The sequence below is a fragment of the Trichomycterus rosablanca genome, chromosome 13 (genome assembly GCF_030014385.1).
Source record: "Trichomycterus rosablanca isolate fTriRos1 chromosome 13, fTriRos1.hap1, whole genome shotgun sequence".
Lineage (NCBI taxonomy): Eukaryota > Metazoa > Chordata > Actinopteri > Siluriformes > Trichomycteridae > Trichomycterus > Trichomycterus rosablanca.
Window position 1 is genome coordinate 18,464,871 of NC_086000.1, and position 26,499 is coordinate 18,491,369.

Below are 26,499 nucleotides of genomic sequence, written 5' to 3' on the forward strand. Positions count from 1 at the left end.
ATCTGGACAAGATGTGTTTTGCTTAGCCAGTTCTGGCATGGCACACTTTGAGCTCTTCATTCGTGGTGGTGGTGGTGGTTCCTTTTCTTAATCTGTATGTTCTCTTTTCACCATTGTACAATTCTTCACAGTTGTCTTTCCATCCTTAGGTTGAACACATTTCTTCCTATTGTTGTCCTTGATAACTTTAGTTTGAGACTGGAATGGTACGGTCTGCTGTGGCCTTTTTGCATTTTCTTCCAGCTCACTGCATAATAAATCCAACTCAGCTTGTTTATCTCTTCTGAGCATCTTCTGCACTTCATGTTGAGGTTTTCTGTATTCATCAGGGGACTTTGTTTTTGCTTCTCGCTTCTCTCTTGCTTTTCCAATCGAAGGGGTCACTGGAAATCCAGTTAGCGCATTTGTTGCAGTTCCTCTGTACTGTTTTTGTAGCAGCTTTTAGCATGACACTCTTCATCTGCTACCACAGTCAGTCTGGTGTGTGTGGTTCCTCAAGTCTCTCTAGTTGGCAACCTACACTTGGTATTGGTACTTGAACTGGTAATTTCAGAGTTTTTGAAGGTCCAACAGCAGTTGCTTCCATTTAAATCTGAGCTTTAGCGTCAACATCATGGAGTCACAATCTTTACTGAGGCATGTGTGTGCATTATTGACTGTTAGGATGTAATTAATCTGAGTTCTGTTCTCTTGTACCTGTACCTGTCTTGTAGGCGGAACAGTGTGGCAAACTACAAGTGAAAGTTGACAATTGACTCTCATTGTTTTCACCAAATAGCATCAGAGAATTTTTTTATACATTTGTCATGTCGTTGGACAGATCAACGTACCTGGATGAGGCAGTTACTTATTTACAGTATACAGCAGGTTATTAATATACAGCAGGTGATTACACTAGCCCACCACGACACGGTGGCTAAGTGAGTAGCACTGTCGCCTCACAGCAAGAAGGTCCTGGGTTTGATCCCCAGGTGGGGCGGTCCAAGTCCTTTCTGTGTGGAGTTTGCATGTTCTCCCCGTGTCTGTTTCCTCCGGGTGCTTCCGTTTCCTCCCCCTTTTAACCAATAAGCACAAAGAGGTGTTTTTCTGTCCTGTCTGTCAGTGATTCATGTTGATGAAATGGAGGGAACGCAGAAGGATATTTCTGGTTGTAAAGAAAACAAGGGGAACACAGTGTAATTGATGTGAAATATACAAACAACTACTACTACTGCAGTTGGTGGGTGAGAGAAAACCCATGGGAAGAACATACTAAAGGGGTTTGGTATGAAACTATGACTAAAGAGAAAAATTCGTACTCTTGCAGCACCCACAGTATCTGCTTCATAGCTGATTAATTAAAATCAGACATATTGTTGAAGAAGTCGATTTATTGTGTTTTTGCCTGAACAAATTGCAATATGAATTGTGAGACTTCTTTCCTATTATCATTTTGTACTTCATAAACAAATAAAAACCATTAATTTTAGTATACACTTGTGAAATATTATGTAATATAATTTTATGTGAATGCAGCGTTTACAATCAGCTCAGAATTAGAACAGAAGTACAGATTTTCTAGTGAACTAAAAGCAGTTTATTTCAATAGGCTTTATCATTTGAAAGCTTGCCATACACAGGTAACTAATCAAATGTATTATTTAGATCTTATGCCTAGATCAAATATGTAATTTTACCCTTTGGTAACTGCTGTATTTGTTTGAAAATGTAAGCTTCATACTGAAAGAATTGCTTCAATAACAAATGCATAGTTTTTCTCATGATCTAAGCATGAGGTATTACAAATATGACTTATTGCCTCTATTGCCAGGTTAATGTATTATGTATTGTCCTTAATATCAGCTAATATGTAAGAGAAATAAATATGGCATTAGATAAACTATTATGGAGTGTTGAAACACTTGAATGCAGCAGTTAGGATACATATAATAATAATCATAATAATATTATGCAGGGTGGAGATCCACAGTATCAGCAGTACTCTTCACCACCCTCCACGAGAGGAATTTCTGAAGAACGACAACATAGAAAAACAGTTTAGTACACTTGGGTGCTGTTCAGGCTTGTTCAGTATAGTAGACTTGCATTTATTTCACTGCTGTAGATTAATAGGTTTGACGTCAGCTATTGCAATTAAAGACATAAGCCCCTGGATTAGTTTTGTTTGATTTAGAGAGAGGAAATGTTAACTGTTAAATTCAATATAAATTGATTGTGAATTAGAATGTATGCTTTCTCTAGAGCAGTAGTTTTCAAATGGTGGTATGATTACCAGGGGTGGCACCTGAAGCTTTCCAGGGCGGCACGCCAAAAGATCTTGGTCATTCAGTAAAACACAGAGCAATTTTAAAAAACTTAAGGTTTTATGTAGATTTTAAATAATCATTACTTTCCAAAAGGGTGGCACGGTGCCAAGTGGGTAGCACTGTTGCCTCACAGCAAGAAGGTCCTGGGTTCGAGCCCCAGGTGGAGCGGTCTGGGTACTTTCTCTGTGGAGTTTGCATGTTCTCCCTGTGTCTGTGTGGGTTTCCTCTGGGTGCTCCGGTTTCCTCCCACAGTCCAAAGACATGCAAGTGAGGTGAATTGGAGACACTAAACTGTCCATGACTGTGTTCGATATAACCTTGTGAAATGAGTAGCTACCGTTTCTGTCATGAATGTAACCAAAGTGTAAAATATGACGTTAAAATCCTAACAAACAAACAAACTTTCCAAAAATATAAAATGTTTTTGTTTTTCTATTTTAGTAAAAATGTGTGTGTTTAAAGTGTTTTGCAATCCTCATACTTCAGAGACATATTTTTCCATAGACGTTTGCAATAATTTAAAATGATTTCATCAGACACATCTTTCAAGAATGAATAAGCCATGTCGTATCTGATATTAATCTTTACAGAGAGTACACTGCTAGGGTAAGTGAGTGTTGAAATGATGGTACAACACTATTTCCTAACGTTTGGAATTCATCTGACATGGCATTTAAAAATGAGCCTAACATAGTCTTGCATGTTTAAAAACGTATGAAAAATAATGACAGCAAAAATGTAGCCTGCTTACCATCTGCAATATCTATGCTAGGACTTGTAGAAGCTGTCTCCTCCATGGATGTGATCACGTTGGTCTTCTCAGACATGTTGCTCAATCCTACATCATGTGAAAATGACGGATGCATGGGTTGAAGACATTCTGATGTGTCTGAGACGCTGTCGCACGTCTCACCCTCTCCAATGTCAAATGGAGCATCATGCTGACTTTCTACAGGTCCGGGATATGAAGGAGGATCTTGATCTTCTGAAAGTTGTGTGTTTTCTGAGCCTCCAGGGGGCAGCACTGGTGGAGTCTGGTACACTGTACAGCTGACTGCCTCCTCGTAGGAAGGAAGGGGAATGGCTACACCGTCCACTACTATAACGTTTGGACCCCTGGCATCCTCCTGAACTTGACTAAAAGAACATAAAATATAAATGCTTGTTAAATTTTTTCTAAGAATATCTAGCCATGCATATAAAAGTGGCACAATTTGTTTACAAATTATAATTATGTCTTGATTAAAACCCTTTTCACTCATCTTTAACAGGGCAGCCAATACTTTTGGAGGGAACTGTATACATACAGGGGTTGGACAAAATAACTGAAACACCTGGTTTTAGACCACAATAATTTATTAGTATGGTGTAGGGCCTCCTTTTGCGGCCAATACAGCGTCAATTCGTCTTGGAAATGACATATACAAGTCCTGCACAGTGGTCAGAGGGATTTTAAGCCATTCTTCTTGCAGGATAGTGGCCAGGTCACTACGTGATGCTGGTGGAGGAAAACGTTTCCTGACTCGCTTCTCCAAAACACCCCAAAGTGGCTCAATAATATTTAGATCTGGTGACTGTGCAGGCCATGGGAGATGTTCAACTTCACTTTCATGTTCATCAAACCAATCTTTCACCAGTCTTGCTGTGTGTATTGGTGCATTGTCATCCTGATACACGGCACCGCCATTGGATGCACATGGTTCTCCAGAATGGTTCGGTAGTCCTTGGCAGTGACGCGCCCATCTAGCACAAGTATTGGGCCAAGGGAATGCCATGATATGGCAGCCCAAACCATCACTGATCCACCCCCATGCTTCACTCTGGGCATGAAACAGTCTGGGTGGTACGCTTCTTTGGGGCTTCTCCACACCGTAACTCTCCCGGATGTGGGGAAAACAGTAAAGGTGGACTCATCAGAGAACAATACATGTTTCACATTGTCCACAGCCCAAGATTTGCGCTCCTTGCACCATTGAAACCGACGTGTAGCATTGGCACGAGTGACCAAAGGTTTGGCTATAGCAGCCCGGCCGTGTATATCGACCCTGTGGAGCTCCCGACGGACAGTTCTGGTGGAAACAGGAGAGTTGAGGTGCACATTTAATTCTGCCGTGATTTGGGCAGCCGTGGTTTTATGTTTTTTGGATACAATCCGGGTTAGCACCCGAACATCCCTTTCAGACAGCTTCCTCTTGCGTCCACAGTTAATCCTGTTGGATGTGGTTTGTCCTTCTTGGTGGTACGCTGACATTACCCTGGATACCGTGGCTCTTGATACATCACAAAGACTTGCTGTCTTGGTCACAGATGCGCCAGCAAGACGTGCACCAACAATTTGTCCTCTTTTGAACTCTGGTATGTCACCCATAATGTTGTGTGCATTGCAATATTTTGAGCAAAACTGTGCTCTTACCCTGCTAATTGAACCTTCACACTCTGCTCTTACTGGTGCAATGTGCAATTAATGAAGATTGGCCACCAGACTGGTCCAATTTAGCCATGAAACCTCCCACACTAAAATGACAGGTGTTTCAGTTATTTTGTCCAACCCCTGTATATATTATTAAATCAGATACCACATATGCAATACTGTACCTCGAGTTCTGATTGATCTTGCGTTTGCAGTGGGTCACCTTTGCCATTATGATTAGAAACAGTGCTAACAGCACACTGGATGCAGTGAAGGCCACCGGTTTCCATGCGCTCAGTAAGGATTCCTGAAAGCTTGGCCAGGTGGCCTCTGAGAGAATAAATCAGGGATTAATTACTTGTGTGTTTTGCCAGGATTAGTTCTTGATCTTAGTTGTGGATGTCCTATTCTTTTAACATACTTATTTTCTTCATTCGAACATCTGATTTAATAAGAAAATTGGTCATGTTTGACTTAGAAAATGATTTTCACCTAGGGGACACACATGGCCGAATGATTGAATAACAATGATCATTCATGCGGAGTTTGTCCCCTTATGCTGCTAAACAATGCCCACTTCCTCAGGAAAGTCTTTTCCCTACATTTTCTGAACTAAGGGGTCCAGCACAAGAGAATACGTTTTCTCTGTATAGAGAAATAGTGATTTGCTGTATACTCTATTCTCGCTGATACTTAGCATTGCACTGTCTGAGGCTGCTTCATCTTGGAAACCTAATCCAATGTGCTCTAAAAACAGTTCTTGTGCTGAGTGCGGCTTCTGGAATTCAATAGTGCATGCTACAGACGTTTGGCACTTTGTGGTCCAGTTCCCTAAGGTTGTGTGGCGTAATGCTTTAGGTCTGAAATGTTTTTATTAGATTTTTTCACCACTTAATACTTGCACCTACAGCTGATTACAGCATCTTTTGCAAGGCAGAAATTTATTGATGTATCTTGATGAAAATATACTGATTGTTATGGCAGTGACGCAGTGAAATTCACTTTTTTGAATGTCGTTCTAGAATAGCCAAGAAAGAAAAAATTGCTTACAGATATTGTCTCAGTACTTTCTTTCATGCTAGGAATGTATTTTAGATTTGAAAAAAATATATACTGATAATGGCTTTTCTACAACTTTGTAAGACCTACCGTCTTGAACACAGTAGATGTGCATCTGAGGAAACCACTGCCCATACTGACAGGTGATGTATTTGTAGTCATTTGCTAAAGAATAGCCAGAATCGCAGTAGAATTCTACAACAGTCCCATGTATGTAGCGGTTACATGGATGTGGGTGGCACACATAATCTCCATGTTCTATCATTGGAGGTAAAGGACATGCTGTAAAGACATCAAAGATTGAGAAAAATATTTTATTATAACATTTTTAATATATGATAATGCTTGATGTTCTATATTTTAGTAACTTTACACATTTTGACTATTCTCAGTAAAATTAAAACCATAAATTAACTCCAATATAAAGTATGCATGTATTGGTAACCACTTCATCTTAATTGGCGTGGCAGTGGGTCCGGAGCACCTGGAAACATTCGCTGTAAGGCAGTTACACAGAGAACAGGGTGCCAATTTATTATCATTAAGGCATTACAGACTCACTCACACATAGGTACAATTTAGAACCACCAATTCACCTCTTGCATGTTTCAGGAAAATGGAAGCATGCCATGGTACCCTGGATACTTTTCAGAAGACCGTATGTAATAGCAAAATATGAGCCCAGGTCCCAATTTAGACCATACAGTACAATTACTAAAGCACCATTAAGTAACAATTGAATTCAAAAGCTTTTATACACTACAATGGGGCATGTACTGTATGTCCCGCTAATATCTCAATGATTTTTGCGACTTTTTTTTTTTGGTCTTTTTTCTGACTGAATGATTAGATAATATTTATTCATTACTCATAATAAATGTATCATGGGCTTTTTAATACTGGTTTAATTATATATATACAGGGGTTGGACAAAATAACTGAAACACCTGGTTTTAGACCACAATAATTTATTAGTATGGTGTAGGGCCTCCTTTTGCGGCCAATACAGCGTCAATTCGTCTTGGAAATGACATATACAAGTCCTGCACAGTGGTCAGAGGGATTTTAAGCCATTCTTCTTGCAGGATAGTGGCCAGGTCACTACGTGATGCTGGTGGAGGAAAACGTTTCCTGACTCGCTTCTCCAAAACACCCCAAAGTGGCTCAATAATATTTAGATCTGGTGACTGTGCAGGCCATGGGAGATGTTCAACTTCACTTTCATGTTCATCAAACCAATCTTTCACCAGTCTTGCTGTGTGTATTGGTGCATTGTCATCCTGATACACGGCACCGCCATTAGATGCACATGGTCCTCCAGAATGGTTCGGTAGTCCTTGGCAGTGACGCGCCCATCTAGCACAAGTATTGGGCCAAGGGAATGCCATGATATGGCAGCCCAAACCATCACTGATCCACCCCCATGCTTCACTCTGGGCATGCAACAGTCTGGGTGGTACGCTTCTTTGGGGCTTCTCCACACCGTAACTCTCCCGGATGTGGGGAAAACAGTAAAGGTGGACTCATCAGAGAACAATACATGTTTCACATTGTCCACAGCCCAAGATTTGCGCTCCTTGCACCATTGAAACCGACGTTTGGCATTGGCACGAGTGACCAAAGGTTTGGCTATAGCAGCCCGGCCGTGTATATCGACCCTGTGGAGCTCCCGACGGACAGTTCTGGTGGAAACAGGAGAGTTGAGGTGCACATTTAATTCTGCCGTGATTTGGGCAGCCGTGGTTTTATGTTTTTTGGATACAATCCGGGTTAGCACCCGAACATCCCTTTCAGACAGCTTCCTCTTGCGTCCACAGTTAATCCTGTTGGATGTGGTTTGTCCTTCTTGGTGGTATGCTGACATTACCCTGGATACCGTGGCTCTTGATACATCACAAAGACTTGCTGTCTTGGTCACAGATGCGCCAGCAAGACGTGCACCAACAATTTATCCTCTTTTGAACTCTGGTATGTCACCCATAATGTTGTGTGCATTGCAATATTTTGAGCAAAACTGTGCTCTTACCCTGCTAATTGAACCTTCACACTCCGCTCTTACTGGTGCAATGTGCAATTAATGAAGATTGGCCACCAGACTGGTCCAATTTAGCCATGAAACCTCCCACACTAAAATGACAGGTGTTTCAGTTATTTTGTCCAACCCCTGTATATATATGGTGTAGACCGTTCTATCCTGACATCGCCTCCTAATCCCTTGTTATTAATTAAATTTGAATATAATCAATGACATTCATGTACCTATATATATATATATATATATATATATATATATATATATATATATATATATATATATATATATATATAAAAAATTATATATATATTTAATACAAAAAAAACCCAGATCTGTCCTAAATTAGTAACTGCTGGAACAGTTGTTCACAGTCAAGCTAGCTTTACATCGCCATAGACTTAGAGACTTCTGACAGGCCACTAGAGTTCCTTTACTCCAAACTTGTCAAGATATGTAGGGGCACAGACATGCTAGAACAGGAAAGGGCCTTCTCCAACAAACAAATTTGGAGGCATATTATTTATTTTATATAGTTGATCATATATACCTGTAAGCAATGATTGTGGCTAAATCCCCTAAACTCAATATTTAAATGGCTGTCTGCATACTTTTGGCCATATATAGTACTTATAGAACTTTTTAAGTTGCTATATTTTTTGACCCTGCATATATTTTTGGACAAAGAAATCTGAATTGCCATAAAAAAAAAAACAGAAATTGCAGAAATCATTAAAATGTTAAAATCAGGTCAAGTTTTAGTAAAGTATTGATAAACTCTAACATTTAAAAAATAGTAGTCAATATTTTATGTGATTGCACAAATTAAAAACCAGTTCACCTTCAACATCAAGGCACCGGGGTGGTACATCTGACCAGATGAGGTTATACATGCATTCCAGTAATTCTGCTCCCTCCAGCTTGTAGCCAGGGAAACACTGGTAGTGTACTATCGTTCCGACTGGCACAGAGAACTCGGTCTCAGAAATGTTCATGTAACTATGAGGAGAAATCAAAGGACGCAGGCAGCCTGAAATAAAAACAAAGACTAAAAGATTGTTCATGCACAGATGTAAATAATTGCATCCTTTGTTAAAGACTATTCTGTGTGGCTTCCTACAGTAAGAGTCTGATTACACAATACCTTGACAGATTGGCTGATTGTCCCATGTTCCATCCTCTTGGCAAACCGATTCCATGTTATCTGTGTCAGGATAGCGGATTTGAAATCCCTCATGACAGCTGATGATAAGTTTATCTCCTGGCCTGTAGGTCTTATTAACAATATCAGCATCCTCAACATACGGGGGAAGACAGTCTATAGAGGAAATAATTTGTTGTTAATAACTGAAGCATGATTTATGTTTGTCATATTTTTGCACTTTAACAGTAACTGAATGTGTCAAACACTTGAAACTGCATACATTTGCATGCATGTATGCAGTTTCTATTTCCATTTTTAAGCATGCGTCACTAAAAGTCAGGATTAATGCAAAGAGTTTGTCTGCATAGCTTTTAAAGCCTTTTTCAGTTTATTTCGTCTCTTACTTGTGACATTTACTGTATAATAAAATGGGTCAGCAGAAGAGCCACCTGTGACTCATAAGCGCTGATAGGTTCATTTGTAATTTGGTTATTCACTCAAACCTTTATATAACAGACTAAATGACAAAAGATGTTTAGTGTTGCCAATGACAAAATTATATTTGTTTAATCTCAACAAATGTAGAAATTGATGCCTGCAACTCACTTAAAAATAGCTAGGCATGTTTACCACTGGGTCACATCAGCTTTTTTAAACTATACTTTTTAATCATTTGGGAATTGAAGATACTAATTGTTGCAGTTTAGCAAGTATTATTTTTGCCCATTGTTGCTGTATACAAGACCTTGGCTGCTCAACAGTATGTGGTTCCTGTTGTCTGATTGATGCACCACACATGTTAATAGGAGACAGATCTGGAATGCAGGCAGGCCACTCAAGCACACACTCTATGTCTACGAATCCATACTGCTGTAACTCGTGCAGAATGAGGCCTGGCACTATCCTGCTGAAGTTCTTAGGAAAAGACATAGTCTTAATGGAAGAATATGTGTTTCCAAAATACCAATATAAGCCTTCGCATCAATGGTACCTTAAAATATATGCAGATCACACATGCACTAGGAGCAGATGTTGCTTTTTGCACTTTTTGTTGGTAACAGTCTGGACTTTTTCATCCTTGGCACTAGAATCCAAGTCTGTTTTTTCTCAAAAACAAGCTGAAATGTGGCTGAAATCTGTTGTTTCCACTGCCTTTTGGTTCAGGCCTAGAGAACTTGCCTGTGTTTCTGCCCAAAATTAATAGATGGTTTTCTCTTTGCATAACACAGTTTAATTGTTTTGTCAGTGTTTATAGAGTGTTTATATCTCCTGTATGGATTTAAACAGGTTTAAAGATGTAGGTGTTAATTTGGTCCAGCTTATGGCTTAAAATAGTAAACAGGAACGAGTATATTAAAATGAAAGAGAACTTCAACACATGCTGACATTTTAAACTGCACCTCAGTCAGTCAGTGTCAGGTATAGCAGAGAGTATGCTTTATTTTATATTATTCGAGTAATAATATTATGCATATTGTTGTGATTTCTGTATTACACTATTACTCTAACTCTTACCATCTGGAAGGCACACTGGTTTAAGGCTTGGTCTCCATCCCATCGATCCATTATGGAAGCGAACACAAGTCATTTTTGCTGGTCCTTTTAATCTGTATCCGTCCATACAGGAGAATCTGACCACTGCGTTCTCAAAGAACACGCCAGTTTTCGGTGTCCTTTTTCCATGTTCAGGAACACCCAGGTCTCTGCAAAACTGCTCTACTGGAAATTACACACAACGATTACTGAAAAACTGATGCATCCTGTTTCCTAATCAAAGGTCACACCTGAAACACCGCATGACTAAGACAAGAGCGGTGTAGCAGAAAACACAATGCACATAAAAATGTAGGTCATAAATCAGAAAGTTATAGTGTACCTCAGGGCTGGATATATCCGCACAGATATTTTATGGGAGAAACATTCTTTCAGCCGTCCTATAAAACTTTGTTTATTGGAATACACTAAGTTATTGCCAGTCTATAATGTTACCAGGTACAACAAAAGATTAATCATACAATATAGGGTTTTTTGTGTAGTGTAGGTTTAAAAATCATCATTACATTTACTTCCAGTGAGCCTTTTTTCTTCTCTGTGTAACTGAATAATTTGCATTTTAGGTGAAATTGTTTTTTGATGTATTCCGTTGTTTTTATTTAAGGTGTATGTTTGTTTGTTTATAAGGATTTTAACGTTATGTTTTACACTTTGGTTACATTCATGACAGGAACATTCATGACAGTTACTCATTACACAAGGTTCATCAGTTCACAAGGTTATATCGAACACAGTCCTGGACAATTTAGTATCTCCAATTCACCTCACTTGCATGTCTTTGGACTGTGGGAGGAAACCGGAGCACCCGGAGGAAACCCACGCGGACACGGGGAGGACATGCACACAGAAACTCCACACAGAAAGGACCCGGACCGCCCCACCTGGGGATCATACCCAGGACCTTCTTGATGTGAGGCGACAGTGCTACCCACTCAGCCACCGTGCTGCCCAAGGTGTATGTAAAAAAGCTTATCTTATTCATGAAAGAATATTTTACTTCATAAATATCTGCTTAATAATATCCTCATATTAATAAATTAAGGGATTTTTTTTTTGGAGAAAGGGGGCATTATCACCTTGCCACTGTTATATTTGTTAAGTATGATATAGTGGTGCAGGACACCGTGTTCGATACATTTAAGCTTTAATATCGAATTGTATCCAGATTAATTAAATAAATACTACCAAAAAACTCTTAAGTTTATCAAACACTGTTCTTACTGCAAGTTAGCAACGCTCAGCTAGTGAAGATGTAGGCTGTTGTTCATACAGGCTAGTGTATCATTAGCAAAACAATGAAGTGCGTTCCAGCGCTGAGCTTTCTTACCTACGGCAGGCTCCGGGAAGGCGGTAACCGACTGAAGAGGAAGGATGCTGAGTAGGAAAAGCAACGGTACGTTGGGAGCAATACGGAAAAAGCCAGACGTTTTCCTGTCTACCTTCATGATGATTCATTTTTCACTTGGTCCGATTCATCGGATTTTAACGCTCTGGAACAACAACGATAAGAACAAAGCATGTAGATTGTTAATGTCGGAAATCCGCTTTGTCGGTTTAACAGTCCCCTAGAGACCTGCGAGACACTGGCACAGGACATTAAGCTCCATACTGCACGTTTAGTAATAAAGATGTACAGCTGAGAGTCATATTTATTTAAACACCTATATTAGCATGTTTTGTTCCTCTCAGGCCTGTATAGCGCAGCGTGTTTTTCTTTCCATTCAGCGTTCAGCTCAGTCGATGATGAAAACCGCGTCAGCTTACTGCGTTTTAAACCTGGAGCTGTATAGGAATTCACACACACACACACACACACACACACACACACACACACACACACACACACACACACACACACACACACACACACACACACTTCACTCTCTCCTCATCAACTTCAAAACAGAAGTAAGGAAATACTAGAGGTGGAAAGAGTACTAAAATATTGTACTCAAGTAAAAGTACTATTACTTTAATGAATTTTTACTTAAGTACGAGTAAAGTTACTAGTCTAAAAATCTACTCAAGTAAAAAGTAACTCATTTAAAATGTACTCAGAGTAAACGTTACTTAGTTACTTTTTTTAACAGGAGAGGGTGACAAGTGGATATAAATCTCACAATAGTTGTTTTTTATTCAAATATAATAGAAAAAACATGTTGATACAACATTTAAAACATTCAGGGATGTGTAATGTGTCATTATAAAACGGATAGTTCCGGTCCTAAAATCTGATTGGCTGAGCCGCGTTCGAAGCCGTTGTAAAATCCCCGATAAACTCACACCTAGGACCACCTCACATCATTCCATATTAATACGCCACTGAATAGAAAAAATTAATGTTATTTTCGCCCTCACTGTTAATCGAACTATTTTGCGTCGCGGAAGAATGCTTTATTGTAAGTTTATACACAATAAATACATTTATGAATTAAACATTGTTGTATTTATTATATTTTATGTTGACCGCCGTTTTATAAAAGCAATAAGCCACTCGAGACCGTGCATTACTGTTAAGATTTTAGCACGGGGAAAGAAGTTTTAGGCACTCCGCTTCGCGTCGTGCCAAAAACGTCATCCCCGTGCTAAAATCACAGTAATGCACGGCCTCTCGTGGCTTATTGCTTTATTTTAGTACAGACCATTCCATAAAACTTTTTTTAACTGTATAACCACTAGTGATGGGTCGTTCGTGAACGACTCGATTCTATTGAACGGCTCTTTAAAATGAACGAAAGGAACCGAGTCGTGCCTTTGGGAGTCGTTGCCTCGCTACCTGTACAAAAGAATGAAGAGCCATTTTTTTGAACGGCTCTTTAAAAGGAACCGAGCCAAAAGATCCGACTCACCATCGCAGAATTTACTGCAGCGTTTATTTTACTCAGTAACGGATGTTATTTAAAATGTAGCGAATTATAATTCTTAATACAAAACATACTTAAGTAAAAGTAAAATTACTTTTTGTAAAATCTACTTTAAAAAGTACAAGTACACCAAAAAACTACTCGATTAGAGTAACGCGAGTAAATGTAATTCGTTACTTTCCACCTCTGGGAAATACTCACCTCACCACTATGTCCTTCCACTTTCTGATTGTTAGACGGTAGTTCAGCAGAAAAACAAGCTGTTGTTCCTCGTGACAAAGACATTTTTTGTTGTAATTTACAGTGCAAAGTACAACTCAAGTGGCATGCAGTAAAGTCCAGTTCACCCACACACTAAATGTCATGTTCCACAGCCAGTAAACATGTCATATAATGTGTCCTGTAAAAGCACTTAACTGATCACAAGTTACAGCACCAACCGCAGATATCATTATCACACAATTGTTTTGTTTTTATAATATGTTATACACTACATTTACATTTCATTTACCTTTTCGGCTTTTAGCAGACGCTTTTATCCAAAGCGACTTACAATTATGACTGAACATGATGTTTTTTTGAGCAATTGAGGGTTAAGGGCCTTGCCCAGAGGCCCAACAGTGGCAACTTGGTGGTGGTTGGGTTTGAACCGGCAACCTTTTGATTACTGGTCCAGTACCTTAACCACTGAGCTATCACTGCTCTAATGACCCCCAGGTGGGGCGGTCCGGATCCTTTCTGTGTGGAGTTTGCATGTTCTCCCCGTGTCTGCGTGGGTTTAATTCGGGTGCTTCGGTTTCCTCCAACAGTCCAAAGACATGCAAGTGAGGTAAACTGGAGATACTAAATTGTCCAAGACTGTGTTCGATATAACCCTGTGTGAACTGATGAATCTTGTGTAATGAATAACTACTATTCCTGTCATGAATGTAACCAAAGTGTAAAACATGACGTTAAAATCCTAATTTCCATGCTTTTGTGACTTCTCGGCTGGACTATTGCAATTGGAGGGCTTCCCTCCAAATCAATACACCCCTTGCAAATAGTCCAGAATTCTGCTGCACAGATCTTAACCCATACAAAGAAGTCTAATCACATCAACCCAGTCCTGGAGCAGCTTCACTGGCTGCCCAATACCATGCGCATACAGTACAAAATCCTACTTCTCACCTATAAGGCACTCCATGGTTTGGGTCCTGTTTCTACAATTCCTTCCTGTAACCTAAGGTCATCAGATGCCGGTCTCCTAGTGGTTCCCAGGTTCAGACTGAGCACCATGGGTGGCCGATCTTTCAGTGTTGCTGCCCCTTCGCTTTGGAACTCTCTTCCATCCTCACTAGGTTCTACTACTTCTCTATCTAAATTTAAAACTTTACTAAAAACCCATCTCTTTTCTCTGCACTTTCCCCATTCCTCCCCTGCTAGTTCGGTGTGATTGTTATTTTTGTATGTAAAGCGACCTTGGGTTTTGTGAAAAGCGCTATATAAGTGTAACATTATTATTATTATTATTATTATTATAAACAAACAAACACTAACGAGCCAAAACATCAGGACCACCAATCTAATATGCAGTGAAAACAGCTCTGAGACATGGACTCCACAAGACATCTGAAGTGTTCCTGTAGCGGGTCCTTCAGCTTTTTACACAATGTGCATCCTGGTGCCAACTCTTCTCTTATGATGCACGAGTCTGGTTGTCCACATGAAAAATCAGGATTTGTCAGACCGGTCACCTTCCATTGCTCCAACGTCCAGCTTCAGTGCCAGCAGGCCAACTGTAGGTGCTTTCATTGGTGGAAAGGAGTAATCATAGGCATTTTGACTAGCCTGCGATTATGCAACCCCATACACAAAATAGTTCAATGTGTGTTGTGAAACATTCACCTTATCACCAGTATTAAATTCTGCGATCAGCAATCTGGGCCGCAGTAGCCCTTCTGTTAATCTGTACCAGATGCCACAGACTTCATGTCCACTAGCCCAACAATCTGTCTGCGGTTTGTGGCTTGTCCCTCCTACTGTTTGTCAGGCTGTAAAGTTTTTGAGTCATCTACACTATGACCAAAAGTATTTGGACACCTAACCATGAGCTAGTTGGACATCCTATTTCAAAAACAAGATATATTAGAATAGAGTGACCTTTATCTGATCTTTTCAGCTATAACAACAACCACTCCTCTGAGAAGGCTTCTCACAAGACTTCATAGCATGTCTGTAAGAATTTGTGCCAATTCAGTAAAAAGCACATTTGTATGACCCCGGCTTATTACTGAATTTGCACAAATTACTGTGATGTTAGTCAGGAAAGCCCCAACTGATGTTCCAGTTCATTCCAGGGCTCTGTGCAGGCCACTGGAGTTTCTTCAAACCAAGCTTTTTTTTCATATGTTTATAGACCTTACATGATTGTGCAGAGGGGCACAATCATGTTTGAACAGAAAATGACTTTCAACAAACTGTTGATGCTAAGTGGGAAGCATATTATTTCCTTTATATAATTAATTCGTTACACCTGTTAGCAATTGTTGTGGTTGAAACACACTAATTTGATTATTAGAAGGGGTGTCTTAGTACTTTACTTTTTTTAGTCCATATAGTGTATGGTCTGTGTAAATTGTAATATGGGTAAAATTTTATATAATGTATAATGTAAAATTTTATATAATGTATAATGCTTAGCTTGCAAAATAAAAAAGACTGATGTATATTTGTATTACTTTTTTAATTGTAACAATCATACATTATGTCAACATGTAAGGCAAATAATGGCCTCCAACAACTATGCTCATACATTAGGATAATCAAACTAGCAGCAAATGAAAGTTTAACTACACACAGTAAATGTCCAGAAAAATGAATAACCATGAGGTTGGTTGGGAGGTAATAGGCATGGTTGGCACAAAGTAAAAAATCCATGCACTCAAAAAATTGAAGTAATACAAAAAGCTTTTAAAGAAATCAAAACTATTTTTCACTGGCTTGTAAAAAGAACACAAAGGACAATTAAATATCGTTAAAAAATTGTGCTTAAAAGATTGTGGGTTAACAGAGTTCACAGACAATCTGGTAGCATGTTTATTTTATTATTATTAATAAAATAATATTAATGTCATATTAGTGTAATGCCAGTGCTTTCAAATGTTATTTTTCTCCAAAACCGTAGCTACAAAACATAGACCAGGCAGAGGTAGCTCAGTGGCTAAGATACTGGACTAGTAATCGGAAGGTCGCTGGATCAAGCCCCATATCTGCCAGGTTGCCACTGTTGGGCCCTTGAGCAAGGCCCTTAACTCTCAATTGCTTGCAATGTATGCAGTCACAATTGTAAGTCACTTTGGATAAAAGTGTCTGCTAAATGCCTATGAATATATAATACAATATAAATTTGTCTTAAGCAATGGACTACATAAAAATCAGTGTGGTGGCATAAAGAAGATGGTGCATGATTTGATTTCTTACAAAAAATGTGGGTCTGAGGAGTATAAGTTATTCTTATCCTCTGCTTGATACAAATTCAGTGACGTAACTGGTTCTGTTTTTACTGTATTTATCAGTTTTGCTTGTTCTCTTTGGCTCTGCAGGTATTGTGGATGCTGCACAGCTCCAGAGTTCTGGAGACCTGGGTTCAAACCTCACCTCGAATCACTGTGGAATTTGGCACATTCTCCTAATGTTAGCATGGTTGTCCTCCAGATTTCTCGTAAATGTTTGTTTGTTTGTTTGTTTATTAGGATTTTAACGTCATGTTTTACACTTTGGTTACATTCATGACAGGAACGGTAGTTACTCGTTACACAAGGTTCATCAGTTCACACAAGGTTATATCGAACACAGTCATGGACAATTTAGTGTCTCCAGTTCACCTCACTTGCATGTCTTTGGACTGTGGGAGGAAACCGGAGCTCCGGAGTAAACCCACGCAGACACGGGGAGAACATGCAAACTCCACACAGAAAGGACCCACCTGGGGATCAGCAGTTAAGTGAGTGAGTATATAATCGCCTGAAATGAATTGGTTCCCTGTCCAGAGTGTATTCCCACCTTGGCACCTTGGAGTCAAACATGATCAGATAAAGTTGTTCTCGAGGATAAGTTAAACAGAATGGTAACGTATATGGTATATCACAATTCTGTATCCACAATGGATTAAGCTCAGGAAAGTGATTAGTGAAAATACATGAATGAATAAATAGGGGTGTTTAACACATTTTAAAAACAATAACATATTTCAAAGATATAAAGGCACACAATTGGCATATGACCCATACAGAACTGCAAACACAAGACTATAGTTCCTCCTGAGTCCTGGTATTGTCCAAAACGTCACAATTATTCAGTCCTGGGTTAGATTTACGATTTTTAAAATAATAAGCAATTGCAATCAGAGCAGGTATGGCCAGCACGATTAAAACTATAAGCCCAACATACTCGACTGGTGTTTCTAATCCCGCCTGACTGGCTGTGTAATTTAGAGACGGGGTTAGAACAATGGTAGGAGATGAAGTCGAGGCATTCAGTCCTTTAGGTGATCGCAGTCGCAGAACGCATTCAGATCGGTTCACGAGCATGTAACCCGTTTGACAGGAGCACTTGTAACTTCCCCTCGTGTTGCTGCACTGCTGCCTGCAGTCGTGATTAGACACGCATTCGTCTATATCCACGCACGTCTTCTCGTCTTTAACGAAGCCGTCCGGACACTCGCATGTGCACTTTTGCTCGCACTCGGAATCTGACGGGCATTTACCAGTGTCTGTGCACTGCGACCCGCCTAGATCTGAACAGTATTTCTCGCAGCTGGGTTCTAGGGCTCGACACTGAGGTTTGCACAGGGACGAGTTGCAGTAGTAGGTGCATTTGTGTGGGCTGTTCTTGCTGGGTCTGTAATTCGGAAAGCAGGAGCAAATATACCCGGCACGACCAAGTTTGCAACGGTGCTCACATGGAGCCATTGAGCAATCTTTTTTAGACAGTATTAGCACTTCAGACGGACTGTTTATCCAACAGTTTTGCCATTGAACTCCGTCGCATATAAAACCGTCTAAACGTTCCTCACACGAGCGTTCCGTTTGCTGACCGACCCCAGAAACCGACACGCACCGAGCAGAACTCTTTTCCTTTGCGCCGATCCAAAAGTGTCCAGTATTGTCGGACAGCAAAGCAGCAAAATCTGTACTCCAGGACGTCTGTGGTTTCCCTCCCTTTGCCAGACATTGCTCCTGGGCAGTTTTAAAGTCGCCCCGCATGCGGTCAATACTGGTACATGTTTTCAGATCTTCTCTGCATGCACAGTGCAGTGTAGTTCCCGCATGTAAGCACATTAAAATAATCAACAATACGAGCCCTCCGTGGTAATCCATTACTTAGTTTCAGATAAGGAATCCGAATAAAGACAAACCTCTTTGAAGCTGAGGTCCCAAACTTTTAACGCCGAAGGTGCATTAGGAAAAGTCATTGGAGAGGGATAGAAAGGGGAAGGAAACCCCTCCTAGATGGATTTGTAACATTTTCAGCTTAACGTTTCCTTAGTGGGATATACAAAAGACCGACACCCAGTGGCACCAAGATTAGAAAGTGCAGTAAAATATACACTGGTAAATTTCATTGTTCTTACTATGGCAAATATGTGGAAACCTGGGGAAACACAGCAAGTACATAATAAGTCTAAGAAATCCTGCTTGGTATGTTGGGACTTAAAAGCACTATGATCCAAAATATGTTGTTACACCTAACTAATGCAACTGCACCAGAAGTATTATACAGACATTGTATATAACATTGATTCATCCCAGCAGAAGGTAAAAATGAGCATAAAGGACTTGAGAATACAAATAATACTGCTGCCATACAGTGAAGGTTTGATTATTCCACATTATTCAGTGTGTTGAATCACGTAATATGTAGTACATGGTATGTTGGAATGCTTGCATCTCTTGATATTATACACTTTGGGACAAAGCCAAAATAATGAATATTGTTGTTTATTTCAAGCATCTCGACAGAGGTACTAGACACCTGTAAAATATGGGTTTGTTTGTTTGTTCATTAGGATTTTAACGTCATGTTTTACACTTTGGTTACATTCATGACAGGAACGGTATTACTTATTACCTAAGATTCATCAGTTCACAAGGTTATATCAAACACAGTCATGGACAATTTAGTGTCTCCAATTCACCTCACTTGCATGTCTTTGGACTGTTGGAGGAACCCGGAGGAAACCCACGCGGACACGGGGAGAACATGCAAACTCCACACAGAAAGGACCCGGACCGCCCCAACTGGGGATCGGACCCAGGACCTTCTTGCTTTGAGGCGACAGTGCTACCCACTTAGCCACCATGCCGCCCGTAAAATATGGGTAACACGTAAATGTATTATAAGTAAATGTATGATTACTGAAATTATTAATTAATAATAATTTTTTTCCAAATGTACATTTTCCTATTTCCACTACCAATATGGAGTATTCCAACTTTAGCACACAGGCAAACAGTCTCATGATTTTTTTTTTTTAAACTGATAGGAAAATTCTGTTTCGTTGATTTTTTACATAGTGTGCAAAGAACAAACTTTTTACTTTTTTTGCTAACTACTGGAAAAGATTTACATAAAATGGGCATGTATAAGTTACGGCATGTTTCATTTCTTATTTTCTTCACTATGAATAAATAAATGCACTAAAATTAGCAGAGAAATACAATACAATTTAGGCTTGTTCCCTGTAGAGAAATTAACAGTCTTTTCACAAAACATGGAATTTGCTCTAGAGAGAGCAAACCTTTGCATTTTAATTATAAGGTGAACTACTGCAGCACTACTGTTTTCTCTTGCAAGTATAGCATCAAGCTAAGCTAAGATGCTAGCGACTGTCGTGTTTGTTATAGCAGGAAAGTTCATGGTAGAGTTAGGACCAAGGGTTCATGTCTATTAACCTTCTATTAACAGTGCAGCAAAATGTGGATTGTGGATACAACACACTGGAATGTGGCAACCGTTTAGGCAGTTTTAAGTGTGATTGCCTTTGGCAAATCTACTGTTTAAATAATAAGCTTCCTTAATATTTATTCAATCAATACATTAAGAAATATCTGCCAGTGATAAAAAGTAAAAAGTAGTAATTAATGCCAGTGAAACAAAGAAGAGTCATTTTTCAGATGTAGCGAGCAGAATATACTGGCTGTTTGCAGGATTATGGCTGCGGTGCAAAAGTGTGAGTTCCCTTTGTTGGGAGTAATTGGTAAGTCTTAGTTTTACTGGTGTGCATGTTTCTGACCAAACTGTCAGAAATAGACTCCATGAGGGTGGCATAAGGTCCTGACATTCTGCTTGTGGGACATGTGCTCACAGCCCAGCACTGTGAAGCTTGATTGGCATTTGCCAGAAATTGGCAGGTCCGCCACTGGCACCAGAGCACATGTGACAGACATGAAAGAGTCTGAAGATGAAGTTGGTGAATATTGCTGGCTGCAACATCATCCAACATGACCAGTTTGGTGGTCGGTTAATGATTGTCTGGGGAGGCATATCCATGGAGGGTTGCACATGTGATAGCCAACAGTGCCCTGACTGCTATTAGGTATCTGAATAAAATCTGAATAAAATCAGAGCCAGTGTCAGATCTGTGCAGTAAGCCCTGGGTTCCTCCTGGTGCAGGACAATGCCTGGCCTTATGTGGCCAGAGAGTGTAGGCATACTGATGATTTTGGTGTCCACTGACCAATGTTACTTCAAATTACACTATTGAAATCAGTAAAAATCTCGAGATCCAATGTGTTCCCTTAATTTTTTGAGCAGTTTATATTAATTTAAAGACAGTTCTCACTTACAGCTGGTGTTCCACCAGTTTATTAAATAGACAGTTCTGTACATCAGTATGTAATAGACTTCTATTAGTAGTTTCACTCTGTTGCTGTTCTTCAATTAAGCAATAGAACACGAGAGGGAGTGTGTTATTCGCGATATCTCACGACCTCAAGTGTTCTATTGCTTTTATACAACAGTTTTTACAAAATGAAGAAAGAAAATAAATCAAAGAAGCCCTGAATTTCATAATAAATATGCTTTAATATTGACAATACCTTCCGCCAAAAAGCAGTTCCACAATGAATATAAAGTTTAACACTACAAAGCAGACATCCCAAGTTGCAAAAACTCATTTCAGGGAGGTAAGAAGAAGAAGAGGGCAAGAACCTCCGAAGGGAAAAAAGAAATAAAAAACCCCAAGGATATGGATGATAACAGAACTTCTAGGAGCTGCTAACTGGGCTATTAAGCTAACTGTTCGCGTTACAAACACATTAATGTTCCCTACATAGTGCACTAGATAGTGAATTAGACAATTGATTTATGTTCCCTACACAGTGCACTAGATTGTATATCAGATAACGGATTTAAAACGCGATCGGGAAAAAAGGCTATGTCGCCTGAGTGCGCGTTTGTGTGCATGAAGCTTGTCGTTAATGGCAACGCGTCAGCGGAGTAATACAGTTGTGGGGTGAAAAGACCGTGCTGTTATCACGAATATCAGCACAGTTAGAACGCTTCTCAACCAATCAGATTGTAAGGTCGGAACTAACTGTTGTATAATTAAGGATATTCAACAGTACCAGTGTTGTATATTAGTCTCTTGACAATGAAATTTCATCATTTTTTATTCCCTCTGTTATTGCATTTTTGTCACTGAATTAATTTAGATCAGAATCTGTATATAATATTACACATAGAAAAATGAGTAAAAAAGCAACACAATGTGTTAAACAGAACTTTTTTATTTGAGGATTTAAGGAACAAAGTTCTTCAATACTTATGTTACCCTAGTGGAAATGTAATTTCCCCCTCCTATTCTTTTCTATCAATCAATTTGCCCAATTTAATTGGTAACACAGAATATATAATTGCAAACAGCAAATTAATCTCACTCATCCTAAACCTGGCCATCAAAGTCATCCTGGAAAATTATTCTTCAGTCTAAGAAAATTCCAAAGGTTGTGCTGAGCTTTTTGCCATTTCAAAATGATTCATGCTATTATAGTCCGGGAAATACTCAAAGCCTTAAATATAGCTTTATATTTTCGGCTAATCTTTGCCTTGCCAGAATTTGAACAAGGAAATCCACAGCCAGCTCTTTGTACTTCATGGCTTGGATTTCGTCCTGACAATGCAGTGCAAATTGTTTAATCAATTCAGAATGCAACAGGCTTCACAAAGGATGCACCTGACTACAATTTGGAGTGCCACAGTAAAGTGTCTAAACTCTTTTGCGAAGAAGACATTTCAGTTAAGAAATATTAACACAGTCATTATACTGTAGATGATTAGATGTAGTTTGATAGGTAAAAATCACAATTATATCCATTTAGAATCCATAACACAATAAAATAAACAAAAAGTCAGTGGGTCTGAGTACATTTTGAATTCACTGTATTTGAAATATTTAATCACTTTTAACACTGAGAAAATCACAACCACTCCTTAATGATATGATACAACTTAATGACAAAATTTAAAATTATTTTAACTAATATTGGTAAAAAAAATCATTTGTAATAAATACTCTGCATTCTTAAGAATGATTTTTAACATTTCAACATGGTCACAATGCTTGGCTTGGTAAGCTAAACTATCTTAACCATTAAAAAATATATTTCAATATGTATAAAAGGGCAACTAGACCCTGTCATTGCAACCAAAATGTAATTTGTGAGCTTTTTTTTTAAATATCATAAATTCAGACTGTAGTGACAAAAGTCATTCAATGATTGGAATCATTTGTAAACTGCCAGATTTTCCAACATGTCTTTACTTTAGTCTTAAACAAATTCAAAATGAATAAGCTGCCCTTTTTAATAATTTATTTATGAATACATATTGGCATGGTCACAGCAGCTTACATTTTTGTTTAACAAATGTCAAAAATCAATTTCACTTTGATGTACCGAAAATGTGTTTACATCAAGACGTTCTTGTAATGTGATTTATAAAATAAAGTATGCGTTTATAAAATAATACATTTGGACAAAACACCTAATGCCAGTTAATGAACACTATTAACACATATTTGACCAAAAGTATGTGGGGCCCTGATCATAATCTTGTTGCGCATACTATTTCAAAACCATGGGCATTGATATTAAGTACGCCTTTTCTTTGCATCTGTAGCAACCTTCACTCTTATGAGGGCTTTCCACAAGATTTTGGAGTCTGTCTGTGGGATTCTTTGCCTATTTAGTCATTTGTGCATTTGTGAGGTCGGAGACTAATGTTGAACAAAAAGGCCTAACTTACAGTTAACATTGTAATTCATCCCAAAGTTGTCGAGGGCTTTGTGCTTGCTGCTGGAGTTCCCCCATGCCAAACTCATCAAACCATGCCTTTATGGACCCTGCTTTGTGAACATGCTAGAACAGGAAATGATCCTCCCCAAACTTATCATACAGTTAGAAGTGTATAACTTATTTTATATATTTGACTGTATACGCTTGTTAGTTATGCTCACAGCTTCAGGGGTCCAGGTTTAATCCTGCCACAGGCTGCTGTCTCTGTGATTGTTTGTTTGTTTATTAGGATTTTAACGTCATGTTTTACACTTTTGGTTACATTCATGACAGGAACGGTAGTTACTCTTTACACAAGGTTCATCAGTTCACACAAGGTTATACACAGTCATGGACAATTTAGTGTCTCCAGTTCGCCTCACTTGCATGTCTTTGGACTGTGGGAGGAAACCGGAGCACCCGGAGGAAACCCACGCAGACACAGGGAGAACATGCAAACTCCACACAGAAAGGACCCGGACCGCCACACCTGGGGATCGAACCCAGGACCTTCTTGCTGTGAGGTGACAGTGCTACCCACCAAGCCACCGTGCTGCCCTGTCTCTGTGAAGTCAAAAACATGCAATATTTATTCCATTTGCTCAAGATAAATAGGTTCATTAAGATTACTAAATGAATACACAAATGAATGAATGAATGAATGATTGAATGTTCAAGCCAGACACAGTCAGTAAATTCTGTTTCTTTCTGTTTCTAAGTGAGCTGTGTATGCAGAAGAAACCCAACAATAGCTGTCCACCGGGACGCTTTTCTTCTTAGTTTTTTTGCATGAGCGATTCCACCGGTATATCACAACAACCCCACTGACCAGAATAAGCAGACCAAGAGGAATTACAGAGGCCATAACATACACCAAAATTCCCAAACTGCCCTTGGAGCCATTCTTGCGCACACTATGATGCGTCCCTGCGGTTGTATTGGTACTTAAACGCGGCCCAACTGTGGAAGTCAAAGACTGATCCAGAGCTTCAGTTAATGACCCTTTAAAATCGGGTGTGGTTGCCTCTTGGCTTTGATCTTGAACACAACTGACACCGTTATCAGCTAAATGGAAGTTTGTATTACAAAAACACGTGTAGCTGCCAATGGTGTTGTTGCACAGACCTTCACACGGCCGATTAAGACATTCATCGATGTCTAGACAGTCCCGTCCATGCTGTTTGAATCCTGGTAAGCAGTAACAGAAGAACGAACCTTGAGAATTAAGACACATTTGCGCACACTGTGATTGCTCGCATTCATCAACGTCCTCGCACTTTCCACTAACCTTGTTAAAACCTATTTTACATTCACACTCATAGCTTCCAGGTCTGTTGTGACATATATGACCATCACAAACATCCTGGGAACATTCATCGACGTCGACGCAGCTCCTTTTGTTGGTGGAAAGCGCAAAACCGTTTGGACACACGCACGCAAAACCGGTCGGTGTGGATACACAGGCGTGTTCACATAAAGAATCAAGACATTTGTCCTTGGGCACACATGTAACACGATCATTTCCAAGACCGTATCCATCCTTGCACGCACAATGCACTGAACCTTTCATCTCGACGCAAAGCTGATCACATCCCCCGTTTTTGTGATTGCAAGTGCGCTGTCCCGATGCGCAAAAAGGTCCTGCAGGTTCCCACATAAAAACGTCGCCTTTCTCTTTACACATGGCGTAATGATTTGTGCCATCCTGATCACTGGCACAGTTTATTTCTGCCTGTGTGGCATGTGGTAACATGGTAAACCCCATACCAAGTGTAAATTCTGAAAATGGAAGTGTATAATTAACTTGTCCGGGTCCTGCCAGCAGCAAGGGTTTGCACATACCCTTGAAATAAAACATGCACATATAATACGCGCGGTCTTTACACGATCTATCGCTCCATTTGAGTTCATCAGATGAAGTAATCATAACGCAACGTTCCTTGGTACAAGTACTCTCGGGTTCTTTTTTCCAGTTCGAGTAAGAGGAATCCGTGGCCCCGGTAATCCACCTGAAGCCGTGCAACTTTTCCTCACTGAGAACGCATCTCCCCCTGGAAAGTTTCAGTCCAATCCAGATTCGTTGCCCCACAGAAAGCTCCCCGGCTGCCCCGAGCAGGGATTTCACCTCTCCATATTTAAAGTCGTCTTTTATTGTAACCAAATATCCTCCTTTTTCGTAGCAACTGGTGTTGGCTTGCTCGAACGGGACCATGTGTGTATGCAGGGTGAAGCAGGCTTTAGCTGAGCACATGGTGATTGCGCATTTCACCCTATCAGCCGCAAACAGTGCGCACAGCACCACAAGCACAGCGCGCACCATCATTCATCCACCGGTTATCCCATATGTATTTATATTCGATTCATCTCTAAGCTGTGCTCATCCCTCTAATGCCCTGAGCAGAAGCTGCATCGTTTAAACAGCCTCATCCTGTTTGGTGAACAAACCCAATCAGAGATCCTATTTAGCAGCACAATTCTTTTGTCTCTTCTCAGGGCAAGTTCCTGCCTGGAAGTTTAAAACAATTGCCCCCATGATCACAGTTTGTTTTGACTTCTCTGCCAGATTGTTTTTTTCAGTGATATACAAGTGATGTCTAAAAACATTGTGCTATAACTGTGCTGTAATGATTTAAGATACAACCTAATTTAAGGATTTAAATAATCAGGAACTTATGAATTGTGAAAGAACACTTTGTACTTAATTAGAACACTTGGTGTTTAATTAGTCTGTAATGTTGATAATAGGGTGCAGCCTTCATACACATCTTTAGAGCGTCCAAAAGCCTTGGACATTTTATTCACATAGTGAATGAT

General features: G+C 39.6%; 2 protein-coding genes across 4 annotated transcripts; both read right to left on the reverse strand.

The window, feature by feature from the left end:
* Window positions 1-1,350: 1,350 nt before the first annotated feature.
* On the reverse strand, window positions 1,351-13,653 carry susd4 (sushi domain containing 4). 3 transcript variants are annotated; one of them, XM_063007960.1, is made up of 10 exons: window positions 13,571-13,653; window positions 12,167-12,287; window positions 11,833-11,995; window positions 10,467-10,667; window positions 8,952-9,125; window positions 8,649-8,837; window positions 5,866-6,057; window positions 4,902-5,046; window positions 3,058-3,443; window positions 1,351-2,009 (listed from the first exon to the last, which is right to left on the reverse strand). In XM_063007960.1, the coding sequence occupies exons 3-10, from the start codon at window positions 11,948-11,950 to the stop codon at window positions 1,972-1,974; spliced, it is 1,443 nt and encodes a 480-aa protein (XP_062864030.1). In that variant the 5' UTR covers window positions 11,951-11,995; window positions 12,167-12,287; window positions 13,571-13,653; the 3' UTR covers window positions 1,351-1,971. The 3 variants fall into 3 exon arrangements, with proteins under 3 accessions (XP_062864030.1, XP_062864028.1, XP_062864029.1); XM_063007958.1 differs by having other exon boundaries at window positions 10,467-10,670; XM_063007959.1 differs by having other exon boundaries at window positions 10,467-10,670; window positions 11,833-12,287.
* A 10,720-nt stretch (window positions 13,654-24,373) lies between these two features.
* On the reverse strand, window positions 24,374-26,005 carry LOC134325477 (complement component C1q receptor). Its single transcript, XM_063007688.1, has one exon. The coding sequence runs from the start codon at window positions 26,003-26,005 to the stop codon at window positions 24,374-24,376; it is 1,632 nt and encodes a 543-aa protein (XP_062863758.1).
* Between the last annotated feature and the right edge of the window lie 494 nt (window positions 26,006-26,499).

Coding starts and splice junctions, on each gene's coding strand:
- susd4 (XM_063007958.1), bottom strand. CDS start 11,950: ATGAAGGTAGACAGGAAAACGTCTGGCTTTTTCCGTATTGCTCCCAAC. Junction 8,838..8,951: donor CAATCAGCCAATCTGTCAAG/GTATTGTGTAAT, acceptor TTTTTATTTCAG/GCTGCCTGCGTCCTTTGATT. Junction 2,010..3,057: donor TAGCATAGATATTGCAGATG/GTAAGCAGGCTA, acceptor GTCGTTCTTCAG/AAATTCCTCTCGTGGAGGGT.
- LOC134325477 (XM_063007688.1), bottom strand. CDS start 26,005: ATGGTGCGCGCTGTGCTTGTGGTGCTGTGCGCACTGTTTGCGGCTGAT.